The sequence below is a fragment of the Spea bombifrons genome, chromosome 7 (assembly GCF_027358695.1).
Source record: "Spea bombifrons isolate aSpeBom1 chromosome 7, aSpeBom1.2.pri, whole genome shotgun sequence".
NCBI lineage: Eukaryota > Metazoa > Chordata > Amphibia > Anura > Pelobatidae > Spea > Spea bombifrons.
The window spans coordinates 34,072,887-34,098,645 of NC_071093.1; the positions used below are offsets into that span (position 1 = coordinate 34,072,887).

At 37.7% G+C, this 25,759-nt stretch overlaps 1 protein-coding gene across 2 annotated transcripts in view; it reads left to right on the forward strand.

Moving 5' to 3' along the window:
- ERBB4 (erb-b2 receptor tyrosine kinase 4) overlaps positions 1-25,759 on the forward strand; it is a 350,674-nt gene that overhangs the window by 297,453 nt on the left and 27,462 nt on the right. For both annotated transcript variants that reach the window (XM_053471691.1, XM_053471692.1), the window contains exons 17-20: positions 3,465-3,597; positions 5,108-5,230; positions 10,673-10,771; positions 21,459-21,644. In XM_053471691.1, coding sequence (XP_053327666.1) covers positions 3,465-3,597; positions 5,108-5,230; positions 10,673-10,771; positions 21,459-21,644 — 541 coding nt within the window. The remainder of the gene's footprint in view (positions 1-3,464; positions 3,598-5,107; positions 5,231-10,672; positions 10,772-21,458; positions 21,645-25,759) is intronic.

Sequence of the window (25,759 nt, forward strand, 5' to 3'; positions counted from 1 at the left end):
ACAAATTAGCACACCATTCTTAATGCAAGTTAATGCTGCAGCCAATAATAAGATAAGACACCGTAGTTGAGGTTCTTAGGCTTTGGAACCCAGGTAAACCAAGTGCTTTGAATGCAGATCAACTAATGCACAAGGGAAAGGAGACACGCAGTTATCTTTGTAATCAGAGAATCATTAAAGAGATAATTGGCTGCCTATCTCTCTGCACAGAATGCCACCTCTCTATTAGCTGTGTTGTTGCGCAATGTTCATGGCGCTACTTTACCAGGATGGAGTTTCTGATGACGATCGCCTCCACGTCTGCCCACAAGAGGTTTGCTTATTGTTAAATCTTAGATGATGCAGGGCTGTCATCTTAAATACCCTTCTGGGCATAAATGAAATATTTCTGGAAACCTCATAACACCTAAACGCATCATTTATAAAAATGAAGACTGGTTACATACACAGAAAATTAAATAGGTCGTCCCATTGAAATATTTTTGTTGGTGGACATTAGGCAAATGTAAAACTATGGATGGCTATGGAGCAGTTAAAACTTAGAAACAAAATAATACGACTTAGCTTGCATATGTCACAGGAAGCTTCATAGGCAGTCATTGGAAGGGATTAGCACACTATTTAAAGGCGATCACCCCAGCCCTTATTCTTATACTTAGATACAAATAGTTTTCCCTTTTCAGTTAAGAACTAATATAAAAAATCTAATTCTGTTTTTCTGTGAGCTGCCATCTTGTTTAAGTTTCTGCCTCTATAGCGCTAGAAGTTTGTGCAATGTCTGCTAAAACAACGCAGAGAGATCCCAGGAAGTGTAGTGCAACTTCCTGTGTGGGCTGATAGAGGAATTACAATGTAATCATCAGTGAAGGATCATGGGAAATAGGAAAAAAATCTATGAAATTCTTCTGGTGGAAGCAACTATGATATCAGAGCTGGAAAATATATCTCAATATGTTAAAAACTGAACATTAAAAATAGATGTCATAACACAAGTGATAAATGGCTCTCGGTGCTTAATTCAGTTACGGTTTTATCTCAGATATGAGAAATCATTTTAACGGGATTGGGTGTTGGCACCGGCTGCTAAGAATTGCATGGTTTGCGTTAATACTCATGCAATAAGGCTGCATACCAGAGAGACATGGGATAGTGCATGGCGTGATACTTTAACAGTATAAAATCTACATGTTAAAAGACAGAAGAACCATACATATGTATAACCTGGAGCCGAGAAGTGACAAGTGAAACAAAATATGATAGAAACTGTCAAACACGTCAAGGAATTTAATAAAAACAGCATATATTAGAAAAATACCAAAACAAGATGTGCCATCAAGGTTGGAGGTGGTGGGATAATGGAGTATGCAAGGAAGTATTGTTTTGAAGGAAAGCCATTGCACAAGAGGACTGTCCACCCAGTGGAACAGGTGACACTTTTCTTTAGGAAACAATATATTTAGGATATACAAGCGATGTGTATAAAAAAGGGAAAGAGTTAGAAAAAAGTGACAACTAGAAACCAGATGGAAGAAAAGCCCTAGTAGCCAGGCCAATGTTATGTTACCTGCTGTCAGCGTCTGTGTTACTGGATTAGGCCAAATAAGCAGAATAATCAGATGTGTCAAAAGCCAAAGCCGAAAAATGAATCTCCAAATGAGTGAGAAGAGAAAACCAAAATGATACACATTTAAACAGAAAAATGTAATGCATTGTTATGCACAAAACCAAGCAAACAAGGCAAGCAACCATATTTCTGGCACATTTTCTGTATATGCAGGTGGAAGAACCACCAGGACGTGTTATTTAAATATATCGAGTGGGTACACAAAAATCTAGAGAGGGATCAGCTGTGCCAATAAGTCTTAAATCTAAGAAAAACAACACAGAAATTACAACTAAACACCAGCAGAGAAGAGATAAAAAATATGGAAAAGTTGTAATTCTCCTAGAGAATCATATTTTATGATTTAAAGGGACAGTCCCATGCGGCTTTACTATAAAAAAAGCTCCTTATTCTTATTTTACTTACGTACGTTAATGTGCATTCATTAAACCTGTACAAAACAATAAACTGTATGCGCGACTTTTGCTGTAATGTTGTTGTGTGAAGACAATAAAGAGCTAAAATAGGGTAAATTATGTTAATGTACAACATTATGGAATGGATTTACTTAACAGGTTGTCCCTGCCTGTATATTAGCATACATAGTTAATTTTCATACATTATTTTTAATCCAGCTACTAATTTGTCAAAATGTATCACCATATGCAGAATTTCCTGCAGTTCAGTAACAAAACCTTTGACATTGCGTTGGCTGCTGTCAGTACTCACACTATTGTCATAGTTCATAGCTGCCATTAAGAAAAACACAGCGCTCTCCGGAAAAGAGAATTATAAAAAGAGTCCACTGAGACTCGACTAGCTTTAAATTAATTGTGAGTGCACGCTTGGGCACTTGGTTATATTTGTTATATTTGGTTGTAAGCTAGAGAGTGGTTTGTTGAGTTTTTTGTAGTGAATTGGATAAATGTCATCATTAAAGACATTGGCTGGTGACCGGTGTGACAGACCTTAGCAAGGTAGCAATGTTCTCACCATTTATACAGTGTCGACGTTGCCTGAGTACACAAATGGCACAATTACACGACATACTGTCACAATGTATGGTGTGTAATAAGCAGAGCAAATAGAGTTAATAAAAATGATACGCTTATGTATTCACTACTCATAATCTAAAGTCAATTACATTTTAATTGGTTTGCTGTCCGTCCAATTCAACCTACCAAGATAAAGACAAAAAAAAGATTGATACATGCTGAGGCAAATGGGAGAGCTGCTTAGCACCAGGCTTAAATTAGGGGGGCAACTTGGCCAAGCCTACATATGCGCAACATAGTTGGAGCTTATAATGCATTAAAGTTTGCATACTACCAAAGGGAAAGCAAGAAAAACAAGACACTGTCACATCTAATAAAATGTAAAATGATATAAAATGAATGTGTTATGATGCCCATGCATAAAACAGGATTGAACCTTTGACATCAGTTGATTACGTGTGACCCATCTCACCTGGTTGTCATCACTTCTTCAGTCTGTTGAGTTTTTCCTCCTTTTAAGTGACTACTTTGAACTATGTCAGTTACTCTATTGAATGCGTTTTGCATAACATTCCCCTCTCACTATGTCTAAAGATAACGGTTTCTTTCTATAATTGTAATAAAAAATGATGCTTCCCCTAATTAACTCTTTGTTTTACATAGCATTTTTATTTGCTGGGATTGAATCTTCTTAAAATGTTATTATTGAGGCATTTTATTGAGTTATTATTGGTCTCGCTTGCCAAACCAGAGTGGGACTTTTTATTGTGTGTCGTATTTATTGTTTATCCACTATATGTACCTCGCCTCTTTCCATTAGAATGGTAACATCTACTTATTATTGTAATGTCTGATTCTTACGGCAGGACTCCACTCATTGCAGCCAGTGTCATTGGAGGACTCTTCCTCATAGTCATCATGGGACTCAGCTTTGCCGTATACGTTCGGAGGAAGAGTATCAAGAAAAAGAGAGCTCTCAGAAGGTTTCTGGAGACAGAGGTAAGATGATCCATACTGCAAAGACTAAAATCATCTTATCATTTGCTATATGATCTTGGAAGTATAAGGGGTCACTCAGTATGATATTTGGAATGGATTCTTCATTACCCAGATTGCGAGATATTTATAAATACCTTCCTGAATAATTGCACAACTGGACAACAAAGCAAAATGTCTTCTTCACTGAAATAAAGCCCTGTTATTATAATGAACATAATGAACACGGTCAACAACAGCCAGAGATACATTTTTAGATGAGTTGGGAAAAATTGTGTATATATATATATATATATATATATATATATATATATATATATATATATAAGTATTAATATAGTATAATCATTCTTCCAGTAACATATAGATATAGGGTTTCGAGGTTATGGGCTATTCCAGATGCGGATATTCTTTCAGGATTCAATGTTAAAATATAGGATGAATTCTTTTGAAAATATAAGCTGTAAAATTGCTTCAGAGATAAATGTTTCAGTAGAGGAAGTTCTGAAACAAAAGGCTGATGGATTATGTCTCAGCATTCAGTAGCTTGGCAAATCATTAGGCCTTCCATCTTCCCTTTTCCTAGACACAAATACAGGAAAGGATCATTTAATTATCATTCCTTATTTATAACAGGACCAGAAAACTTTGTAGAGCAACCTGAGATTTAATAAAAATGTTATAAAAGTACACAAAATTTGCAGGTACTATACATTACATTACATTACACACTATACATATATGTCATAAGTCCCTGTAAGTGTAATGGTCAGTGGAATGGTGTCCCAATATGTTTGTCCATATAGTGTAGGTTACATCTTATATATAAAATTGTTTTTTTTTACTACTAAGGATAGTAGCAGTGTATAGCTGAGTAGCATATAGCATATAGCTGTGCTGCTTATATCTGTGCTGAACCAGTACAAGTACTATGCATCCCACCTATGTAGGGCAGTAGTTTACATACAGAGACTCTACTGGTTTATCCCCCCCCAAGAAAACAATTAACAACTTTACCATGTAATACTATAAAAATATAATTTGCCAAACATCTCCTAGCTTCTGTAATTGACTGCATATCCCCTCATTGATTTTTTTTATTTTCTGATATGAACTAGAGGTACATTCATGGAAATATTTAATTGGACATTTCATCGAATGCACTTTAATGCAAATGGTAGCTGTTTGAAAAGGCAAGGGGGATTCTGCGGAATTTGCCATATGCATCCCCCCCTGGGTATTTTCTGTGCTATACTTACCTACATTTTAGTGCTTTCCTGACACTGATTGGCTGCTTCAAGTAACCAATCAGTGGCGAGAACGATCAGACCACGGAGAGGAACTTCAGGTGCAGGACCTCCTTTTCTACCTATTCTTCGATTGACTCGGATCTTAGTGCACAAACCCCATAGAACAAGACTTATAACCGCTACAATATTAGCCAGCCCAATATTTCTTGTCAGTTTTTGATGCTCTCGTTGGTGATGCATTTGCATTTTCTTTTGTTTTACAGTTGGTGGAACCACTAACACCAAGTGGCACAGCTCCAAACCAAGCACAGCTGAGAATCCTGAAGGAAACAGAACTCAAGAGAGTGAAAATCTTGGGATCAGGTGCTTTCGGGACAGTTTATAAGGTTAGTACCTTAGTAACTTTAAATGTCACGCAAACAGCAAAGAGAAAATAAACTTTTGAATACATAAGATACCTGTGATGCATTAGGCACATGCATAGAGATACAGTGGTCCAATGATGAGTCCATTGGTTACTTTAGTGATAAAAACACTCTTCAAAGTTTATACCATACTCATCCCATAGTCTATATTATTTTTTTTCACAGTCTTAATGTTTGGTAATTTCTCCTACTGAAGGAAGATTAACATTTCAAAGTTTTCAAGAAACTGAAGACCTACTTATTTTAGAAGGCACATAAGCATACACTGAACCTAATTACTGGGCGTGTAAATCATTTGTTTGCTTTGCAAACGATAGAAACGATTGACTCAGTAATTTAACGAGGGTTCTAAAATCCATTATGTTTTAGAAACCAGTAATTTGACATTTTAAATCACGCAGCATTATTTCAGATGACATTAAAATTGATTCATGTCTGTCAAGTTCAATATTTGCATAATCTTGTTTTATTGATACAGACAGGGGAAAGCTGACATATTTACATTGATAAGAACTACAATCCACATCAGACGAATACCATTTGCTTCATGTACCAAAATTCAGTCAAAAAGATAAAAATATAGAATAGACAATTCTAAAATCATCATTTACCAATTATATCTAAATCTAGTGTTATGTTTGCTACCAACTCTGCGGAATAAGTAACTTTTAAACTGCTTAAAGCTGATCTGTTACTTTTTCTGAAATCTGCTATACACTAAATAAATATCTGCAATATTGCTTAGAGATTAAAATCAGCAACATATATATATTTTAAACCCACCATATGTGTACGCCATATGGAAGGATTATTTCTCCCCATTGAGGTATAGTCCCGCTGCTGTTAAGTTATTGATGGTTGTTGATTGGTTCAGGCATCCTGAGGGGGAGTAGCTGCTTACATAACTGGGAACGCTCCAGATTTGACCCGGAGACTCCTGGTGAAGCTGTGCTTCCTTAGAGCTCTGGATCAGTTTCTTATTTCTCCAATGCTTGGTCATGCTCATTCCCACCTACTCCAAGCCCACGTTCCTCCCTAAACCCACCAACCTAAGGTTGGGGGGGGCGGTAGCTAAACCCCTACATTTGACTAGCCACACCCACTTATGAAGCAACTCCCCTAGAGAACTTCCCTGGAATGCCCCCGGGTATTGGTGTTTATAACTGAAGTACAAAAACGCATCATTGGTCTTCTCAATGTCACTCGTTGAAATAAATGATACCCTGTTCGTTTTACTGGATGAGGCTGTCCTTCTTTTTTCTTCGTGGTTTGCAGATATTACAATTTCAGACTGCCGTAAAAATTGTCTGTCACCAACCTAGTCAGTGGACCTCCGGGAGATGCTGTCTCCCCTCATGAGATAAAGTACAACCAGTTCATTTCATAAAGGTTCCATGTAAAACCCATTTTCTTGAGTTGTATTTCACAACAGTCCATTATCGTCCCATTTTATGTTCTCTATGAATATTTTCCAGTTATTCTGCAGTAAGGATGCCTTAAGCATAATACAATTAGTTTGTTTCTTTTTATTTCCTTTTCCAAGAAGAAAAGTAGACATTTTTTTATAATTGTTTCATAAAATCTGCAAATGTAGCCTAAGCATTTGTTTCTAAAATATCTAAAATATCACTGATTTGATGTATCTCTAGATGCAGAACGCATTCATTTGCTGTATTTTGGACACCCCAAAACAAGTGGTCTTTTTATTATGACATATTTTTATCAATTTAACTACATGTGCATTTTTCTCAATATTTCATGGTGTCCTAGGATTATCTAGCATTGTAAATGTAGTCGCTTTACTGACATTTAACCCTGTATTAGTCAAAAAGCAAGATTTTCCTACATATAAGATAAAGAGGTGCCAAACACATGGGGAGATTCCACCCCTACAGTATGTTATTCTGTAAAGGTGAAGCTACTCTATCCACTTCTTAAAAGCCCTTATAAGCAGTGTTAATTTAAAAAGATTTTATTTTGCCAAAAAAGTCCGTATTATTCCTGGTCTCTGCACTTTGCCTAAAATGTCTCTTCTTAGCAAAAAGCCTGAACCGGGTTGTAAACAATTTTGAGTGCTCCTTAATGCTTCATAACTTTCAGAAATAGTTTTTTTTGTGTGCAGAATGATAGCATTTTTGAAATGCTAAGAGTGGCTATTCTTACCACTCAAGAAGCTTTCTGCATGCACCAAAAGCTGTTTCCCTCTGTATGCACCAAGCTTTCATTGTCCATTCCAGTCTGTATTTTGAGCAATTAAAAGATAACCTAGTTGTGCAGATATTTTTCCATCTGCAGTTTCCTTAAAGGGACGTTCGTGCTGATTTAGTATTTTTTCAGCGATCAGTTAAGCAAAGAAACCTATAAGCAAGTAAGAGTAGGGTGCAGAGATAATCAAAGAAATGGGCTTTAGGATGCCTGTGAAGTGTTTCCCATGGATATACTCCTCTAATTAACACTGAAAATATTAACAAAGGTAAAATAAAGAAAAATCACAGGACTGTTCCTTTAAAGTTGACAGTATGTTGGTGGACTATTTGGCCTTTTTTGTAGTTTCTAAGCATCAGTCCTTCTGCGCATTTGCAGTCAATTGCATCTTTTTCAAAACCTAAGCTTTAGGTAACGGAACAAAACCAGATTCTTAAAGGTTGTGTTTGTGAGTATGTGCATTCTGAATATTAAGCCTGAATACTTGTGATATCCTGGTATAGTTTGGAGACTATTGCAGTGTGATTCAAGCATACTGCAATATAGTCATGGAAATTGGTGGCCAACATGGCTTTCCTACCTCTTTAAAAGTTGAAACATTTAAATGAAACAGTGGTATTAAAGTACCCGGCAATATTTTTAGATTTGAAGAATAATTAAGAAAAGGACAACCCAGTCACTAAAGTAGACAAAATGTCATGAGAATCAAAGGAGTGTAGAAACAGATAAGTAGAGGTGACAAAGGATACCCCGAGGATAATATACAGGACAAAGGTATCTGCTCTCCAGGTCAAATCCGATGACACAGTGACACTTCCCTTCCACACAATCAGCATGTCTGTGAGGCCGAAGAAAGCTTTGAGGGAATAGGATGTTGGTTAAAACGGTGGACTTTCATCTTAAGGTCTTTACTGAAGGGAAGCCCATCAGGGATATCTCAGGTCTGTCAGAGTATGGCTTATTCTTTGGGAAGCACAAACTTTTTTTATAACTATTATAAACCAGACTACTAACCACATACGGTGGGGCCAGAGTGGAGACATCGGGACATATACTACATTAAAGAAAATTAGAATAGTATTAAATCATGCATCAAAACAAGAATCTTTTATTATATTAATTGAAATGCAAGTCAGGAAATGTTCTCTAATAGTATTAAATGGGGACTAAAGTATACCAACAAATGCTTGCTGTATAGATGGCATGCTCTCTGCCTCCAGAAATGCGGAGGATGTTTTTTCTTCTATACTTTTTAAGTGGTGTTCGTAAATGGTAGGTGGTTTTATGTAGATAACCGTTTATATTGCTTTAGTTCTCTAGTTAAGGTAATGTTTCTAGCTTTTAAGATTTCATCTAAAAAAAGCGCATTCAGTTGAAGGGAGCGGGCTCACAGTGGTCAATCAAAAATGGGACAAATATTGCAATGTAATTTCCGTTGCAGTCAAAACAACTAAACCCTGCATGCAATATAGCAGCAACAAGCTCACCAAGTCTGCGTCGTCCTGCCCACAATCTAGACGGAGACTTTATACAAGAATGTTCTGGCCTGAAGCTGTTTGCATTTTGCAAGTCGGCCTTCTGCAAACACACGGCATTGATATTCAGCTGGCAGACGTCTCGCTATTCTCTAAGGCTAGCTGTATTCTCAGTCACACGGTTACCATTACAGTACATTAGGTACTGTGTGACTATTAAACTGTATGTGTATTGTCATCAATAACCAAGCAGAAACTAAAGTAAGAATTCAGAGCTTTTGGAAGCCAATGTGATGCTAATGCCCCTATCTGTCCATCTATCTGTCCATCTAGATAGCGATAACCACAGCTATATTCAACCAGTTGGTGGTCAGTGATTTTTTTTACGCAAGTTAATGCGTTCTGCCTTTTGTTTGTTGTTGCTGAGTGGATTGGATAAAAATTACTGGTTTGGTGCCAATGGTGGATACAATTAACACATGCTGTTTATCTATGGTGTTATCATTTTGATGAATATGGGATGTTCATCAAATGTTTGGTGTGTGTTAAATCCACACGCCAGTGAATAATACCTGATAACTGATTAATAATACACTGTATTCTATGTCATGATATATTTTCATATGTTTTGAAGATAATTTTCCTGTTTTATATTTTGTACTGCTCACAGATCATATAGATATCTCCTAGATGTTTGTCTTCTCAATAAATTGTATGTTTGATATCTTGTTCTGAATTATACATTTTGGTGTGACCTGTAAGAACTGAGGATCAGATATAAAATATAAGGTATCTGCCACGTACCTGCTGCCACGGAGAAGGGGGCGACCCCTTCGGTGCTTCTTCCATGGGGAAGGGGAAGACCTCCCTCGACCAACCAGCAGCAGCAGCTGCAAAGAAGAGAGGGACCCCCCCCCGTTCCCCAACTGCCTAACTAGCCGCCGCAGGCCTTGGCTTGTTTTTCATTGATCCTGACTTCCGGTACCCGGACCTCGACTTGTCCTCAACCTTGATTCTGACTCATCCTTGTGGTTCTGCCTGATATTGTGTCTCCTACTTCGCTTTACTTGACAACAACTTCTTTGTTCTCATTATAAGAAATATATACCCTTTATGTGATTATAAGGAAAACAAGATGGCTCTGACACCGTTTTGGTTTTTGTTAATAATAGAAGGGTGCTGTTAAATGTATTATATTTTACCCTGGAAATGTTCAGCCCCTTTTTTGAAGACTTAATTCACGAGTATGTATTGCAATGTGAATTTGGAAACATGGTTGACCGGGCTGAGCGTCTACTGTTAATAAACAAATACAGCTATAAGCATTATTAAAAGTATTTATTAATGCTAACAACTGTTTGTGCATTTAGTTAATCATTCAGAGATTTTAAAGTAGTTGGTAATGGAAGCTTTTGCAAAAGGTAGCAGAACTAGAATATCAATTAGTTGCCTGTTCTGAACTCCTATCCAGGACAAATAAACTTCCACCAAAGAAACTTAATAAACAGGGAGAATTTACTCAACAAGAATGACTAATCATGTATATCCTGGCAACAGGAAGTTAAGATTCAGTTGGTATACGCATTAAACAATTTCTAATACAAATATATTACTTTTTAATCTGTAAACGCTATTACATAAATGTATTTTCTGAACTACAAAATGTAGTTATTTTGTATATATGTATATGTATAAAATTCTCCTTCTTTGTTGCTTTTCTTAGGGTATCTGGGTCCCTGAAGGTGAGACAGTGAAGATACCTGTGGCCATTAAGATCCTGAATGAGACAACAGGCCCCAAAGCCAATGCAGAGTTCATGGATGTAAGTAGTCAAATGGATATATCCGCACTGTACACACAATGCGAAGAGCACCGGACTATAGAGTAATACACTACAAAGGCTACCTGAGAACCACGGTCACTTCTTTTGGTCTTAGTTCCAGAGAAGAAGTTCCCATACCATGACCTGCTCTATAGATCACATTAGTGAAACTAACTCAGCTCCACACATATAGTGTGTAATAAATCTTGAAAACATATTTCTCCTATTACTTAAGAAGCAAGAATCAGCCACAGTACTTGAATAAAGAAACATGAGCAGTATAGGGTTCTCCAAACCACTGTTTTTGTCCCTTGTTCCTTAGAGGAGCTTCTTCCACCAATCCATCCCTTGCTGTGTAGGGGGCCTAGTAAGATGGCTTTTTGGTTAACCAGTAGAAACATCACTGTAAAGAAAATAATTAAAGACGGTTCAGTTGTATGAGATTGTACAAACATATTGATCTAAGAACTATTTGACTACAATTTTGGTTTTGCTCCAAATTTTAGAATACTTCTATATAAAACCAAACCACTTGACAAGGAGCATATAGCATTTTTTCCTTTTTAGTCTAACACTATAGGGTCAGAGGCTTAGATGTAGTGTAAGGAAGGAATGTAATATATACTATATAGAAAAGCGGAAGAAGCTCCCAGCAGAAAAGACAGGCATAAAGTTATCCCGAATCTAACACAACGGCTGAATAAGGTCTGAGACTTTACATCAGGAAAAATTATCAGACTAGATGGGCCGAATAGTTCTTATCTGTGGTCCAAATTTTATATTTTATGCTAACATAGCCTTACAATTAATCATTTTAAAAAATGCAAATTATACTTCTCACACACGGTAGGAGTAGTATGCTGGGTTAATTACCACCTTTTAAAACACTGAGACCAAAGGTAAAGGCAATAAAACATTTGCAGGGCAGAAACTGACAGTATATATAATTATCTTACAAGTTATTTTGTATAAAGATAACATTTGGACAGAATAATTCATTTCCAAAGAACTACTTTTTTTAAAAGAGACACCAAAGCTCACTCAGATTTCAAGTGTTGAAAGCAACTCACTCCCTGCACAATGATGTGCAAGCTGATTGATTCGATTCATTTAAGCTTTGATTTCTTCTGATTACATTTGCTTGCGGCAGAAAGAGGTGTATCCTTAGTTTACCTTCTAGGAACACATTATTTTTTTTAATGGCACATGAAAATTCAGATACAGAACCTTGTTTTACTACAGACCGTTAGACAGACGTTAAACACAGGCTGCTCATTCACCTGCTCGCTTCTATTAACTGCTTCACCAGTCTGTGTAAATCTGTCTTTATGGCCTGTAATTATCTTTCATCTGTCCTTTCTTTACCTGTTTGAGATGTTGTAAAGACAATAAAGATGCTCGTTGGAGAGGTACCATCTAAAAGTTAGGCCAGTGATGCAAATGTTACTATTTTCCTCTACCTGTGGTACATGTACCCCGTGTAGTATTCCTTATGGAGTCAGAGGGTTATTTGACATCTATTTAATGATGTTTGATAAAGATCATTTGTCTTTAGGGCCACTTGTTCAAAGCACGCGTTATATTAGGGTTATTGACATGAAAAAATTGCTAATGGTGGCACTTGGTTGGGTGAACATTGAGGGGAGATGTTTGACCTTCTTGTTTTATACATTTCTGTGAATATAGATATAAATGTTGGAGCCATTCTAGCTTACTAACCTGCTTCCAGAAATATATAAAGCCACTTCCATGAAAAGAAACTTAGGACCAAATATCTTGCTGGAAAGAAGAGGTTAAGGTACTGATATATTACGCATTTAGGAAAATGCAAAGCGAAAGTAATTTGGCAATGGGACAGTCAGTTTTTGCGCCCCTTACCTCCTTCTAATGGATCCCTAATGACTGTAATGACATAATGCGTGTTAGTAAATAGATTTCCTGATATCCTATTCAGACGAGAGATGAACGGAGTAGCATTAATGGGAAAGAAAGCCTTACAGACCTTCGAGATCCACAATACAAGCAATTTACCCTAAAACTACCGAACTAATTTCAGATGGAATTTTCCATTCTGTTCCTCACAATGAGGCTGTTTCTAAGGTAACACGTCTGGCTAGGTGACATAATTACATAATGAGATTCATTATCCTTCTTTCCATGGAGCAGGTAACAGTGTTCGGGAAGCTCTTTTTATTGGTATCACTGACATTGCATGGCTGCCATCTTTCTCTGGGCTGCATGGAATGAAGATGATGACTGTTCTCCCTGGTGTAATTTTGGGCTTAGTTATTGCAGACTGTGGGAATATCTAATTTCTGAGTGCATCTTCATAGCATCCTCCGTCATCTCTGCTAACCTCAAATAGTCTAATCTAAATAGAATAACAAAAGACCATACAGACTGATCATGGGCTATATATAAATGATGATGTGTTCCCTGTGGTGGTTATTATCTTAAACCCTGTGGAGATACCTATATGGATAAAGCAGACATTTATTGGCAGAGGTATACTACTCATGGGTCGCGACCCTGTCTTCAGTGGGTCGCGGAGGGTCAGGGCCAGACTGGAGGCATACCGGGAAAATTTCACTTTCCTAGGGCTGCCTTACACATTCTAGCGGCAATCTGCGAGCAGCAGGCTGTCAGGACCGCGGCCGCAAAAATCAGGGCCATCAGGCAGCCTCCGGTCCGGCATGTACTTTAATATTACTCCCCGACCGCAAAGCAAGTTGCTTGATTGGTTTGCGGTCGCTGCCTGTTCCTAGTGGGAGCTGAATAAAGTTTTTCTCTGATTGCTCCTCCCGTCTTCTTGCTGCAGCCTGCGGGCAGCCTTTCCACTCCCTCATCTTTTCTGAGGTTATTTTTGGGTCGCGACTTAATGACCAAAGACAAATGTGGGTCCTGAGGATACACGGGTTGAGAACCACTGCTATAAGCTGTATTAGTGATTGTCTAGGCTGTGGCTGCCTTCTTAAAGACGACTTTTTATTGTCAGTGGTCCTTGTTGCATTCCACTTGCTGCTTTTGTTTGCCCTTTGTGTGTAAATGTTAGCAGGGGAATTTTCGAAGATTGACAGTGTAAACTCATTAGAACTTGCAAGGTAACATTGAGGCCAAGGGTTGCATGATGGGGATGGCCAGGGAATTCCCTGGGATTTGTAGGGGGGCAGTGTGTAGGGTGGCCTTTGTGGTCAGGTTCCGTCTCTTTACAAACTGGATATGCTGGGCCCCTTCTCCACATTGACACAGGTGTCCAGTGAGCTGTCCCCCCACTCTGGGCCTGTTTAAGAATAGACGTGTGAGGGGACATTGAAGAAGGGGCTGGTTTTGGGGCAGCCAGCCCAGGTGCACCAACGAAAGAGGAAGGTGATGGATTCCCCCGTGGGGGGGGGCATCCCAGGGGTGCCCATTCGGCATGGCTGTGCTGGGGGATGCCAGCATATTTCACGATGCTGGCAAGCAGGCAAGTACGTCTAGGGCAGCCACGTTCCTTTCCCCTCTTATGTTGGTTGTGGCTAAGCCTATGAAGTCATGGCGGGTCAGTCCTGACCAGTTACTGTTATTTTTTGTTAATGATTGTTATTTCGACATAATCCATTGGGATGGTTGTCAGGGTGAAATAGACACTTTGGTCATTTTAAAACCCAACACTGCCCCTGTCGCTATTTAAAGAAACGGTGATTTTGGCAAGTCCCCAATCATGATCTTTGTGTATATCTGGTGTTTTGAAATAGATTGTAAACTCTAGGGAGGCTAGTGATACAATGCATCACAATATTGTGATTTATAGCAGCTGAATATCAATCTCCTGGCTGTGAGAGCATTAGAAGTATTTACTGCTATATAACAATAGGGAAGGCTTTTAGGAAGGCATGCTAAAAAACAACACATGGAGGGAGTAGATTAATTAATAAGGAGGGGGCTGACTGAATTGCAGTTGTTATTATGGCAGTTGTTATTATGTATTGTTTCATATCGTGCCTTCAGTTTCTGCAGCAAAGGGTAGAGGATTAGTATATAACATAATAAGATTATATACAGAAACAGGTGAGGAGGGCTCTGTTCAAATGAGCTTACAAGTAGTTCCCAACATGCCTTTGGGGCCTCGTCCTCTTACCTTAAATTCTGCTACTGACACGAAACATGTGATTGTTCATCAAGGAAACACAGAGAGTAATGCTTTTTCTGTACAGCTGCTAAAGAGCTTATCCCTCCAGGAGACTGGAGCCCTACAGACATTAGAAGTCCTGCCTGGTCTCCTAAAGCCCTGCTGGGAAAATACATTAATGGAAAGTTTCATGATGGTGGGCCAGCTACCTGCCTGTGTGTACAGCATTAGAACCTTCTATAAACTAATGGTAATAAGCGATTGCACAACATGCACGCACATGTTCAGCTGGGTCTATTTTCCAACATTTCTAGACAGAAAGGGATCTCTCTTCCGCATGATAGCTATGCACCCTCTACTGCACTTACATCATATTTAAGTGTTAATGACAACAGGCTCTCAAAAGGGTACATTTTTCCATTAAATCAGATAATTAGCCCTGCCCCTGCACAAGCTTATAGCATAGGGCCCACTAGGCCTCTATTGAACCCTGACTGCGGATAATGACACAAGGTTTAATCATCCCAGAAAATGTACAGTTCTGGTATTCTTGAGTCATAATGGCTTAGATTTATTTTTTTTAAAAAATGATTGAACTTTCTGAAAATAATGGAGGCCTGCTCTAAACATTTGCCTAATTGTGTGCCCTCTTAACACACTTGGTTGCAGCTCCCTCTTTCTATAACCCATCCTACACAAACTGCGCAGAAAGTAAGGGGGCATTGTGTATAATAAGCATCTTTCCATGCAGGCATATTTTGCCATTGGCTGATGTGTCCTCTATGATTAATACACCACTTTACGTAACCCTTCTGAACCAGAGTGTTCCATTAGTCGTTCAGAAATAATTACTAGCTACAAGTGCAAGGCTTACATTGCCAAGGTCTCCCTCTGCTCCTTCGCTTGATGCATGCATGGTTGATGCAAGAGAAGACACAGAGAGGGGGAAGTGTGGTTCCCAAATAGGGACACATTTTTATTTGGTTGTAAGTTCTCACAGCTCCGCTCCCACTTTTCTACACAGTGTGGCAGGACGGAGGGAAGGAACACATGAGAAAAATCTGTAGATGCCATTCTTTAATCACGCTTATACTTAAAATCCAGAGAGTGCTCCATTTACAAGTTACAAAAGTGACACTTTTCTTCACCTTTGTTAGCACAGCTGTGGATTTATGAGGCTGCTTTGTGGATTTTGATAACTCTCATAAACTATTTGTATGCGGTCAGATATCCATAGCACAGAGGTATCTTTGTTCCTTCTGTTACCATATAGGCAGTGATTATGCGCATCACATTATGACGCTCCTTTTTGTGTTTGGTGGTCAACACCATTGATTTAAATAGTTGTTCATTTTATAAATTGGAGAACTTTTTGAATCAAGACTTTTGCTCTCCCCCCCATGTGTTTCATTGAAACAGCTGATTTTTTTCCACTTTAACATAAATTCTACAGACATCCTCTTTTTGAAAAAAGAATATCCGAAAGGCATAAAAAAGAACTCCAGAGTGACATGGCAATTTGTTTTTTAAATTGTTTTGATCATCTTGCTGCTGGGAATAAAAGGCAAATTACTGTCAAAATGTAAATCCAGGCTATAGATTTACGCACCCCTGGGAACCACGTTAGTCAACCAGAAATCTGAAAAACATATTTTATTAGTTCTCATAAGCACATCCTTAAGTATTATTTTACACATAAATTACCTTAATGTTTGAACTGTGACATTTAGATGTGATAGTGAGATTTGGTGATGGGTTTATGAAATTCCTGGTTTTCTGTGAAAACCACATTCTGAAAAAAGTATTGATTTGTTATAATATATATAAATAGTTTATAATATTGATTATTACATAATCAAATCAAGAATTTTTAGAATGTTTAGTGGGAAGGCACAATGTATTATTGTGTCTTTATGTCACACACACATTGTAGTTTTCTTCATTAGAAAGAACGTCATTATAACTTGAATCATTAGAACCTGGCGTGAGATCTACACTGTTATTTTTCTGAGTAGACAGAAAGGATGTCCGTATGTGAATTGCCCGAGGCTGGTGTCTAGGCTGACCAGAAAATGGCTGGTGGCACTGGCTTCCTAGATGAAATCTTCACAACCACGGGAAGCCTGTGTGGGGCTATGCCATGGTGAGCTGCACTTTTATGTGACTACGTAGAAGAGGCCTTGTCTGTAGCCCACTAGACGTGACTTTCAGTAATCTTTTAATACAAACAGTATCTATGAGGGAAGAGAAATACATTATTTAACCCATTTGAAGTCAGAGTAGTAATGCTCTTCATCTATGTAATTGCACGGCAGTCAGACATCCTCCCCCATTCAGTAATATATTTAAAAGTTTTAACACCCTAGAGAGGTATTGTCTGTGTTATATATTGTGACAGCTGTTACATAATGACATATAAATTACATTTCTTCTCTGATGTACAACACGTAAAGTGACCATAGCAAACTGCTTTAAAGAGGGGGCCATCACTGTGAATTTAGATTGCTCAATAACTGTGATTGTTCTGGCTCTGGGTGTGAGTTACTGGGAAATATGGCTCATTGATGTTCTGTAAATACCTAGTTGTGTTTTGAGATCAGTGTGATGCATGTCTTGAGCCAGACGTAAAATAAAATTGTAAAACTGGTTGTGCTGATCGGCAAAAGCTAATTATAATAATCATGGACAACAGCCCCAACTTAGAACCATTTAGAAAGTCTATGCCTATAGACCAGCAGATGTCCAGTTAGGTCATATAAAGTTTCTAAAGAATGTCAAGGGATTGGTTCATTGAGCCGGCCATGCATAATGAATAGGATATATGTGGGAGATTTTTTTATACCCTCATCACTGATTTAGCTACACATTATAAAGATTCAGCTCATCCCTTCTTGCAGGAGAAGCTTACTCACTTTCCCTTTGTTAATGCATAGTAATATCAAGGAGTTGAAATGTTGAACTCTCGTGTAGACTCCATTTTTGGTTAATAGACCCCAAACTTAAAGATAAATCTCTAGACCTCTGCCATCTTTAATAAAATTGACATTTGTTGTGACGTACTATAATACTACAGCTGTGTCTTCACTGGACCTTCACTCATCACTCAATCCCTTCTGTTCTGTGTCTTGGGGATGCAGCTGGTGGGCCCTGACTTACTTATCAACTATACTTTGTAGCCTCTCGCTGTTCGTACTTTCATTTTCACGTCTAACACAGACATACACTTTTACAGCTGCCCGTGTGCCGTTGGCTGTGTGATCCGAGTGTTGTCCAGATACCAGTGCTGGCATGTAACAGCAGGGCTTAAAACCTGGTCCCTCTGTGGAGATGCTCACAGGGAACCTCTGTCTTCATTCTTCCTTTGCTCATTTCCAGTTCAAATATTTACTTGGCCAAATGATCACTCCTTATGCAGAATTTCGTTCTGCACAAGCTTGCTTGCTTTTTAACCTGTTCTTGGTGATGGAATCTCATCCACTCAGAAAGTTAAATAACAGAGTAGCTACATTTGCCTGCTGGGGGGGTCTATAATGAATTAGAAACTGATCAAAATACCCTATAATGGTGCCTTATACAGCTCCATATATCATCATTTATGTTACCATCATAACTTCCATTTGATCTTTGCTCTACTGTCTTGTTCTAAGCTCATTCTGTATGTAATCGTACTTGTATCGTACTTACTGCATTACTCCACATATCCTCTACCTTATTGGGTGGGTTTGCTATAATTCATTGCAGCTCCAATTGCCCTTACATTTTGTATTAATGATGTCCGAACTAGAAGTTTGGTGTCTAACAGCTTCCAGAATTGCTTAATTTAGATAAATGTTTAGTTGCAGGACGGTTTAACATCCATTTTGTTTCCATTCAATTGGTCCTTGTTTGTAGCTGCCAGCATCCCACATCACAAAAAGACACATTCCCCCTCCCTGCGAATTCCTGCGAGTGACTCGTTCTTTCAGCAAGACTGCTCTGCCAAATTAAAGCTGGATCAGTCTCAAAGAGATCTCCAGCAGCTCTCTTGTTTCCCATTCCCCCCTTGTAATTATATACTGTGCAAAGTGTATTGAAGGATGGTCTTCACCCAGTTCAATGTGTTATACTTCCCTGTGGCACTCACAGGGTTAACTACATTCTTTTACAAGAATTGGACACATTTATGGAAAGGAAGAGAGATAAAGTGAAAAATATTTAATCATTTAAGTTTGTATTTAATTGTAATGACATGTTACTTCCAATATAAACTAAAGTCACAAGGGACACTGAAACCATCAGTGAATTATTTCTTCGCATTTCTCATTTCCTCCCTTTTTCCTAGATGCCACTCCTATAATGACTTTGCTTTCTCGTTTATTGTCTTTCTTCTGCTATTGATTGCTGCTCCGTTTTGTATGTCAGTTTAAGTTTAGCTTTCATCGGTTTTTGTTCACTGTTTTTATATAATCAGTCACTTTGTGGAATTGATAGACACTGCTTTTCGGTTTCCAACCATTTAGTTTGAAAACTCTTTGCATATATATATGTTCTCTACATCAATGTAAGTTACAACAGACCTCCAGCTGTGTCCGGGATTCAGTTTTCAGGCATATCTGAAATTAATCTAGAAGTGTCAATAGCCAAAGATAAGATAAAAACCCAGCTTCTTTGTGTTTTAAATACATTTACTGCTGGAGAGGACAAAGCAGCAAACAGCATTAACTGAAAACAATTTCTTGAATTCAGTACTAAACATTATTATTATTATTATTATTATTATTATTATTAGCTTTATCTTTTATTAATATAGCGGCAACAATTTAAGCAGCCCATCTTACAGTAGATACATTAAAAGGGTAGAACAAAACTAGAATACCTAAGGTAAATAGTTTTTTTATAACTTTTATATTGTTTAGAGTAAAACTGCTACCTTATATATTCAATGTTGGGATACTCATATTCCTATTTGATAATTCCTTTACCATAGTAGCATTTCAGCATTCTGGAATGATTAAATCACTATTTCTCTGTACTTCTTGTGCTGCTTGGGTCCAAGGATAAAATGCTACCCCCACCACAAAACCCACGTCCACCAAACCACATCCATTATGTTATATCATCATTAATAAAACTAAACATGAAGTGGCTTGCATACAGACACACAATTGTTTGTAGCATCTTATTTTGGAACTTTTCACTACTTATGACACCTTAAATTTAAAAGGATTTCCACCCTTATATTTTCAGCAATACAAAGAATTTGATTTTGCCATAAGGGCCTTCAGTAGCTAGCTAATGTTAGTATATTTTTTAATGAAATAAAGAAATAAAACTTGCAATCCTTGGCATGTCCTAGCCCATTAAGAATTAGTTTCTGTGGTTGTTTCTGGTAACAACAAGAAACAACCATGTATATTCAGGAACTCATCATTTGGGCTTGTTCACAATAGCTGTTAGATGCTTTAGGTGCGAGTTTCCGTGAAGAGAGGGTGGTAATGGAAATCTTGGAAGATGATTGTAAACTTGAAGCTGTAAAGAGTTCCCTAGGTGTTAGTTAATGACTTTGTATTATGTTCTTACAAAGGCTTGTGTATGGAGAGATCCCACATAGGGTGTCCGTTTAATCGGTTCTCTGCACTGGGTCATTGTGAGCGTGTCTTCTCACTCTTCAAGGAGCTGCAGGAAAACGTACTCCGATAGCAATCATTTCTACCCCCTGATACTCAGTTAACAAAGAGTGTGTATTATTGCTTAAAAAGAATTATAAATAACAGTTCGTGTCTTTTAAACCTATTTTCTTTAACCCTTTAATAGTTTTTCACATCCTGATATTTTATCTTTTAATGTTTGTTCCCTTTAGTCAAGTGAAGTTTGATAATAATTATTACTCAAGTAAGGTTTGAGTTTTCAGTACAATCAGGTTAATGGAGGTTCTTCATTAATTGAGTACTTACTAGGAATTTTTAAGAGCAAATTATCACCAGTGTTAATCTGAAATGTGCACTGGAAAGGGTTGTCAATTTGAACACTTATATTTAACCCATTATTTAATTTGTTTTATTCCTTCCTTAAATGGGAACCCCCGCTGGTGTTGTATTACTATTTAAACTAAAAGCCAACTCTCCTCCAAACTATCAACTGTCTCTTTGGTGATTAGACCCCATTGGTTTTTAGTACTGAGTAGGACTGTATCTAATGAGCATCATTCCTAATGTCTGGGGTGTCTAATGGATGAGTATATGTGCACTCAGGCAAGTATTCAATTTGTGCAAGGATTTAATTTGTTTGCCCCTAAACATGAATCAGGCCACCATCAAATGTATTACTGTGCATATAATTGTCATTAATTTGTACACATATTTCTTGCTTTATTTGTACTTAAATTAATATTATTTCCAGAGTTATTTTTCTTTTCTGTCAGACCAAGTTGTCTTATTAAAAACAAAATTTCTTAACAAAAGCCTGTTCTATTTTTGAACCATGAATTGTACAAGCTATATAATATGATATAATAGAAAGTATGACATTCTCATGAGTGGGTTAATTGACATTTTAGCTTTTACTTTGGGAGTAATAATTTTTTTATATTTGATTTTACAGGAGGCCCTTATTATGGCCAGCATGGATCATCCACACCTGGTGCGCCTGCTAGGAGTCTGTCTAAGTCCCACTATTCAGCTGGTCACCCAACTCATGCCCCACGGCTGCCTTCTGGATTATGTACATGAACACAAGGATAATATCGGTTCCCAGCTTCTTCTCAACTGGTGTGTCCAGATAGCAAAGGTAAGTCTAAAAGTCCTGTGTGAGGAGCGGTAGAAATGTATTTTCAACTGTTTACTAACACTTTAATGTCATCTGTATCCCTTGAACATGAAACACATTGGTGATAGCGCTATCAAAAGTACTGGGATAAGAATTGAAATAATTGGGAATAGAATTAATACAAAATACCGTTTTAATTACAATATATGGGTAAGACAATACATAAAAAAATAATATATACAGCCAGTATGAATAAAAAGTGCTTGTGGTGCGTCAAGAACACCTGGAGGAACCATGGATGGGCCAATAGATGTATGATTCTTAATTTCTGGTAATGTTAATATGTTGTAGTTGTGTATAACTATTTGTTCCAAGTATTGTTGATTGATACTTTGGAAACCACCGTTCAAGTTAAAGTCTCTATCTATCTATACTTCAGATATGGAGTTATTCTAATTCTTGGTAATGAACACAGAGAGATCACTATACAGAGCTTTAAGGACTGAATGTAATCAGTAATGAAGCTGTTGAGTGAAATATGCTCATTTAGAGAGTGGTATGATGTTAGGATCAGAAGTTGTCCAAGAGGAGAAAATAAATATTTGTTATATTAGTTTTGTTTCTTTATTATTTAGCATTTGTTGCGGTGAAATGATAATTGTACCTACGCATCAATGGCATTAGAAAATACACATCTGGGAACTGCAGCCTTTGGTCCACTGGTGTGTGGGGCAGTAACATCTAGCTCTGATTAATGCCAACCAAGTTCCAAGAATTTCCCATGTATGTGAATAAATGGGCTTACCATTACTAGCATTGCCTACAACCTGCCAATGTCTTCAAAAAGCTTTCGGCAGACCCCTGTCTTTTGTTATCAATTTCAGGGCTCAGTGTTCCAACACTATAATGAGAAAGCCATAAATTACACTGTATGCCAGCAATATTTTTTTAATCACACTGTTCTATGCTGAACTCAAAAAAGTACATTTGAACCCACTTTTCCTCAGATCATTTAATAGGAGAACAAGAAACAGGTAATGCAATCTTAAACAATTGGCAGACATGATGCAGACAGAGGGCTGTTTAGAGAAGCTTGTGCTGGCCAGGTTGACAAACCTTGGAATCTGTGGTTGTCTGTGATTTTCTATTTTCAATGTGTTGCACTAAAAGCTACAAGCCGGGAACTGTTTACAAGTTCAGATCAAATGCAAACAGTGTGACATCTCTGTCTTCTGTGATATCTGGGAGTCCTGCCCTCTTGGTGAAATCCCGGTGTGTTTCCCGAGAAACCAAAAGCTGCATCTTGGGAACGAGTCAGTGAAAATACTCAGCAATTCTCAGCGGCGACTGTAATAAAACAGTATGGAAGCTAATTAAATATTGATTTTTGAAAGCTACTTATCCAACAACTGGTGTATATACACAGTAAATCTAATTCCGCTGTGCTTAACACTAAGTATTTAGACTCTTGTTTTGTAGTAAATTAACTATGTTACTCAGTCCTACACTCCAGGAGACACACACCCAGTATGTGTAGGGAAGAAAGCGTGGGAAGAAAGGGTTGGAGGAGTATATGATATCAACATAAGATAATTTAAACATACAGTACATCACCTACTGTGACCCTCTTTCAAAAGGCAAAGATCCTTGTCAAGTTCAAGAATGCCATTTAAAGATGCTGTCCATCTTCTTGGAAGGGAGAGTAAATGAGGTTATCCTCAAGTTGGCTGGGAGATGAACATACAGTCTCCTTGCGTTTGTGCCAGCGTTTCGGATGCCAGTTGCCTTTATGAAAGGAGTGGATCCCTGTCTGATGCAACAAAAATTCTCAAAAGAGTAATGAATACATATAATTAATATAAAATTAATCCAAAGGTGTGAAAATTAAAAAGACATAGTTTTCATTACTATTTTGGACTGAACAATAACTCTGATGATCGTCAACCAGACCTAATCTGGCGATTGTAGGCGTTATAATTTAAAGATAAGCCTGGTCTGGTCACAAAATTTGTTCACTATTTATACACTTTGGATTTCCTATGAAGGATTTATATGGTAGACTAGTGTTATCAGCTGAAAAAACACTTTGTTGTAAAGAGCTTATGGTATCATTTTGTAACAGCAAAAGTTATGTGTCCATGATCAAGAGAAACTGCCACTGGGTCCACAGCCAGGTCTTTTGACACCTACGACAGCAGATTAATGATCAAACTCATCTTTTCTCGCTAAAGTGCCTCGCTTTATGTGCTGTCAATGCTACATAAGAATGAGTAATTGTTATTTCAGAATGGGTGATCACAACAAATACAAATGTTTAAATACAAAGAGTATAGAGCCCACTGTGGGGTTAGCAATAGACCCCTAAAGGCCTAGTGAATCAGTTTTGCGGTCTAATACAGTTCTATATCACTCTACCGATATCACTTTGCAAGTGTCTGTTAATTGACAGCCAGTCTTCTTTTGGAAGATCCCCTTTGATGCACAAACTCTAACTCTGAGAGGATATTATTAACAAAAACCTGCAGTTGAGCCGAATTTGGACTCCGGGATGACCAGCTACTGTCTTGTAAAAGGGACATTTGGGAGTACTAGGCAAACTCACCTTTCCCCTCACTCAAACCTACCAACCCCTTTGAGCTTCTATAAAAGAAGGCCATCAGGGAAAGAAAGAAAGAAGGACAGAGGGAATTGTCCATACAGACATTTGGAGTTTCATGTTTACAATTAAACCCTCCACCTGAAAGGAATGTTAACAACGTATGTATTTCTAAGCTGTATTGGTTATAATATAGTTCCATTGACATTGTAGATACGTTAAGAATGAAGAACAAAAACGAAGGAAAAATGTTTCTGCAATCGTAATGCATTCTTTAACCAAGAAATATCTGAGAGTATCATGCAGACCATCTGTAGAGTCTCCCAGGTTTCTGTGGAGCATCACTAGGGAATTACATATTAAAATGAGATCCAGGTCTGGGGGGGATCAGTTCGAAATTCCTAGGTATGGCTATTATTGCAGCCAAAAATAACACATATGGATTGGCTAACTAGCTCTCTTATCATTATTTTATTTAATTTAAGAATGAATGACAATAACTAAAGCAACAAAAGTTATAAATTATCATTTGAAAAGGCTTTTTTATTATGATAAAAAAGTTTTGGTAATTGTTTTGGCCAATGTATTAAGAAAAACCTCTTTTTTAAAGTATTATTGCAAAGGTTCCATAGCGGTACAATGGTTAACAGGGTCGTGTAGGATTTCCAGGCTCTGAATAAAGTGTGTCACAGACCCTCATTAGAGATCCTCTTCCTTTATTAGGACTGTTAAGCTCACAGGGATATGCTGTGTCCTGCTAATGAGGGAGATGGTTTCTGTTTATTTCTGCAGGATTACTGCTTAATTATAAAACACACAGGTTGGAAAAAACAATTATAGCCCTGGTTAAATGGGGCCCTTGGGATTTAAGAGGACATAGAAGTTATGGCCATTATTATTATATGTTTGCAAACATCCAGACAAGCAGGTCACTCGGCGGAGTGTGTGGATTGTTAACGCTAAACGCCTCTATTAATTATATATGTTTTAAAGGGGAACTTTTGGAATTGGGAAGATTTTGTCTTTAATTCTGTAGAATACAACCTGATGGCTCTTTTAAACAAGGACACATATAGGGAGGGTATACTGTAGGGCTGTTTTAAAATTAGTTACTGGTTCTATTGATTCCTTTTCCCGCAAGAATAGCAATAATATTTTTTGTCGCTTAACACTGAGGTTTGTGTGCAAATGTCTGTCTCGTTGGACCAAATCAATCTTCATGATACGGGCTCATTATGTGTCCTGTTTTTTTGCAGTGCTAAAGATATTGTTACCACACCAGCCCTTTAGCTAGAGATACACATGGAATGTGAAGCCTGCAATTATTTTAAAACATTATCAAGGTATAAATATGAAAGTATGATGGTACATTATCAGAAGCCCAGCAAAGGATGCTTCATAATACACTGAAGATGGTGTGATAATGACATGTCCCCAAATCTCACTTCTTCTGCCTGTTGAGTCCATTTTAAATGAATTTCTATCCATTTCATCCATTTGTGGGTCCTAAAAGTATCAAGGACGTTTCCAGTATTTTCTG